Source organism: Vollenhovia emeryi, unplaced genomic scaffold, assembly GCF_000949405.1.
Source record: "Vollenhovia emeryi isolate VEMERY1.0 unplaced genomic scaffold, V.emery_V1.0 DF942769.1, whole genome shotgun sequence".
Lineage (NCBI taxonomy): Eukaryota > Metazoa > Arthropoda > Insecta > Hymenoptera > Formicidae > Vollenhovia > Vollenhovia emeryi.
This window is the reverse complement of record NW_011963597.1, coordinates 1-3,485: the sequence shown is the minus strand read 5'-3', so window position 1 is coordinate 3,485 and position 3,485 is coordinate 1. Positions and strand designations below refer to the sequence as shown.

Below are 3,485 nucleotides of genomic sequence, written 5' to 3'. Positions count from 1 at the left end.
AACGCGGTATTCGGTAAAACTATGGAAAACGTGCGGAATCACGTCGACGTTAAACTTGTAACTAAATGGGACGGTCGCTACGGTGCCGAGACGATGATCTCCAAACCGAATTTTCATAGTCGCAGCATTTTTTCCGAAAATTTAATCGCCGTGGAGTTGCGAAAACTCGAGGTAAAATTCAACAAGCCGATCTACGTGGGTATGTGCATCCTCGACATATCCAAGATCTGCTTGTATGAATTTCACCATGAATATATGTTACCGATGTATCGCGAGCAATGTAATATCATGTATACGGATACCGACAGTCTCATATACCACATCAAGTGCGAGGATGTATATGAGACGATGAAACGCGATATACATATACGATTCGACACGAGCGATTATCCTGTAGATAACGCATACGGTATACCGCTAGTAAATAAGAAAGTCCCCGGTCTAATGAAAGACGAGAATAATGGTGCGATAATGACGGAATTCGTCGGACTCAGAGCGAAAATGTACGCGTTGCGAGTCGATGGTAAGAAAGATACGAAGAAGGCTAAAGGTGTCAAAAGCAACGTGGTAGCGCGAACGATAACATTCGATGATTACACGCATTGTCTGCGAGACGAGATAGAAATGACTCGCCGACAAACTTGTATAAGATCAAAACTACATGAGGTGTACACTATAGCCGAGACGAAAATCGCTCTGAGTCCGTACGACGACAAACGATACATCATGCCCGATTCTACAGAAACGCTGCCATGGGGACATTACCGAATACCTTTATAATATATTCACAGTATTATTGTACATTATAGGATAGTAATAAGTCTATTCACATGTAAAATAAATGACACAACTATATATGTATATATGTAAATATGTATTTAATATATTCATATACATGTTTAATAGAATAAATACGTTCTTTAAAAATTAAACCACATTGTTCTTGTCTATCCACGAGTTATGCGATCCATCGAATCCCAACCATTTCACATAAACCTTGTCACCCTTCCTGCGCAGTACCTTTTCCACAAGATACACATCTGGGTTAGTGGCGCGATGCAACTCGTACTCGTAGAACGCTCCTGCAACGGGTTCTCCGCGATAATCCTCGAGTAGATACGTTACGGGATTGGTGTGTTGTACTGTAATGATCTTAAACACCTCGGTGGTCCAATTTGGCGTATAACCCTTCTCGAATATCGTCTTGTATCTGCTAACGCGTACCGCGTCGTCCACTTTGAACCTTGCCGGACCGGCGATTTTTACGTGGCTGTACACCGTTTTCAGGAGCCTGTTGGCAACCGCGGGGTGACGTCGACGGGCTGCATACCGATGGTGCGATGCTTGCGCGCGTTGTACTCGGCTGTGAGTCGCGGCAATAAATCTGTCCACTTGTAACTTCCATTGAGTGTAAACATCTTCCACATGGCGTTCTTCAACGTGCGATTGAACCGCTCGACGACTGACGTTTTCATTATGGAATATGTGGAATAGAGATTGATGTTTTGTTTCTTCAAAAGTCGTTGCACGTAGGTGTTGTAAAATTCCTTCCCCATATCAGTTTGTAGGTTTTTCGGGCATCTTTCGCTCTCCCGAATTATCTCAGCGATAGCGTCAGCCGTATCGCTTCCGCCTTTAGTCTTGAGGGGCACGGCCCACGCGTGCTTGCTCAACACATCGATGACGGTAAGTATGTAGTGGTAGCCTCTGTTGAAACGTGAGTACGCCTGCATGTCAACGAGGTCGGCTTGCCACAGATCATCGTATCCTCGAACTATGACGTGTCTCCGGGGAAAATTCTTTCTCGCCGGGGCATGCAGCTCCTCGACGAGTCTTCGCTTCTCGGAATCGTTACGTCCATTCGATTTTGACGGTCTCATGTCTCGATGATGTGATCGTTGGTGTAATGGTATGCGCGGAAAGAGTATCGTGCGATATATGTTTTCTAACAGCTCCGACATACAGACCCGTTTACAGATCCGTTTTCCGACATACAGACCCGTTTACAGGCCCGTTTTCCAACATACAGACCCGTTTACAGGCCCGTTTTCTGACATACAGACCCGTTTACAGACCCGTTTTTTCCGATATACAGACATGTTTCTGATTCGTTGATACTCGAATTAATTTACAATAAAACCAGCCTCACGAAGTTCCTCGATAATGGACAGCATCTCGTTGTCATGCGCGTTGTGACCGGCTCGGCGCGAAGCGTCGAGCAATCGTAGGCGGTCCACAAGCTCATTGGGATCATCCCAGTGCACGTAATCAATCGCATTGTTGTTTAGCGTCATAGCGCGAGGTAATCCTTTTCCAGATTTCGTCTTGGACCGGGTCTTTATCCCATCGTCCGACACTAACGGTGCGATTATATGGATGTACTTGTACCCCCTAGTACCAAGTTTTTGACCTTCCACGCTGTAATTGCGCTTGTGCACATTTGTTGCCAGAAGTATACTCTTGTACTTTTGTAGATCCTCCGTCGTGTACTTCTCATCGTCGGGAAGTCTCTTGAAAATCAGCTCGTAAAGACCGGGTGTGCCTTTGTATCGCACGCCATCGAGAATTATATTATCATCGCTGTCCACGTCGAACCGTTTACTACCGAGCCTCATTCCATCCTTGTCGAGATGAACACCGTACGTAAAATCTATATCACCGTATGTACCACACCTTTTGGTATACGGTCCGCGTAGAACTGCCTCGATATATTTTTGGCTCAGCGGACCCAGGTGCGTCTGCAACGCAGCTTGACCCTGTTGCGTTTGTATCTCGCGTTGAACGGCTGTCGGGAGCGAATCCTCCGTGGTTTGGAAAACATCTTCGGATTCAAAAGGTTCGTTGATATGTGTAGCCGCCGCCTCCACCGTCGCTGGATGTATGGCACGCGGTGTGGATGTTATCAACGATGCTTCCAGTGTATTCAATGCATCGTATGATTTATACTGTTTTGACTCGATCGGCGAGTGAACTGGTGAGACTCGACGCTTTTTTACCTTTTTCAGTATCGCGTCCTTTTCACGCTTATGATCGTACAACGTTTCAATCTCTACGTCATCGATCGGCTCGTCTTTAATCGCGCGCACCCCGCTGGAGTTGTCAACGATTTTTTGCAACGGCTCAATGATTGGCTTAAAATGAGTCTTCACAGCAATATCATCCTCGATGTTACTGGTCTTCAAAGCGCGATATTTCTTGCGAATTGATTCACTCGTTCTTTTTATCTCTCTCGCAATCTTTTCACGCTTGTTAATATCATCGCTCCCAGCCATGCTGACCGCTCGCTTTTTACCCAACGGAATACAGCCAACGACTAATCGGTTCGTGGTACAGCGAACGCGTTAAATCCCTTTCTGTATCGTCCATTTTTGAGCGCACTGTCCTTGTCTATCACTAGGAAACCGTATTTGTCTAGCCAGCAACTGCAACACAATGCGCAGAAATCATCGTACGACATGTCGGTATTCACATGATCGTTGTAAACA

General features: G+C 45.7%; 1 protein-coding gene across 1 annotated transcript; it reads left to right on the top strand.

The window, feature by feature from the left end:
- The first annotated feature begins 12 nt into the window (after positions 1 to 12).
- LOC105567743 lies at positions 13 to 857 on the top strand. The gene has a single exon (XM_012022853.1). The coding sequence runs from the start codon at positions 22 to 24 to the stop codon at positions 778 to 780; it is 759 nt and encodes a 252-aa protein (XP_011878243.1). The 5' UTR covers positions 13 to 21; the 3' UTR covers positions 781 to 857.
- The last annotated feature ends 2,628 nt before the right edge of the window (positions 858 to 3,485 follow it).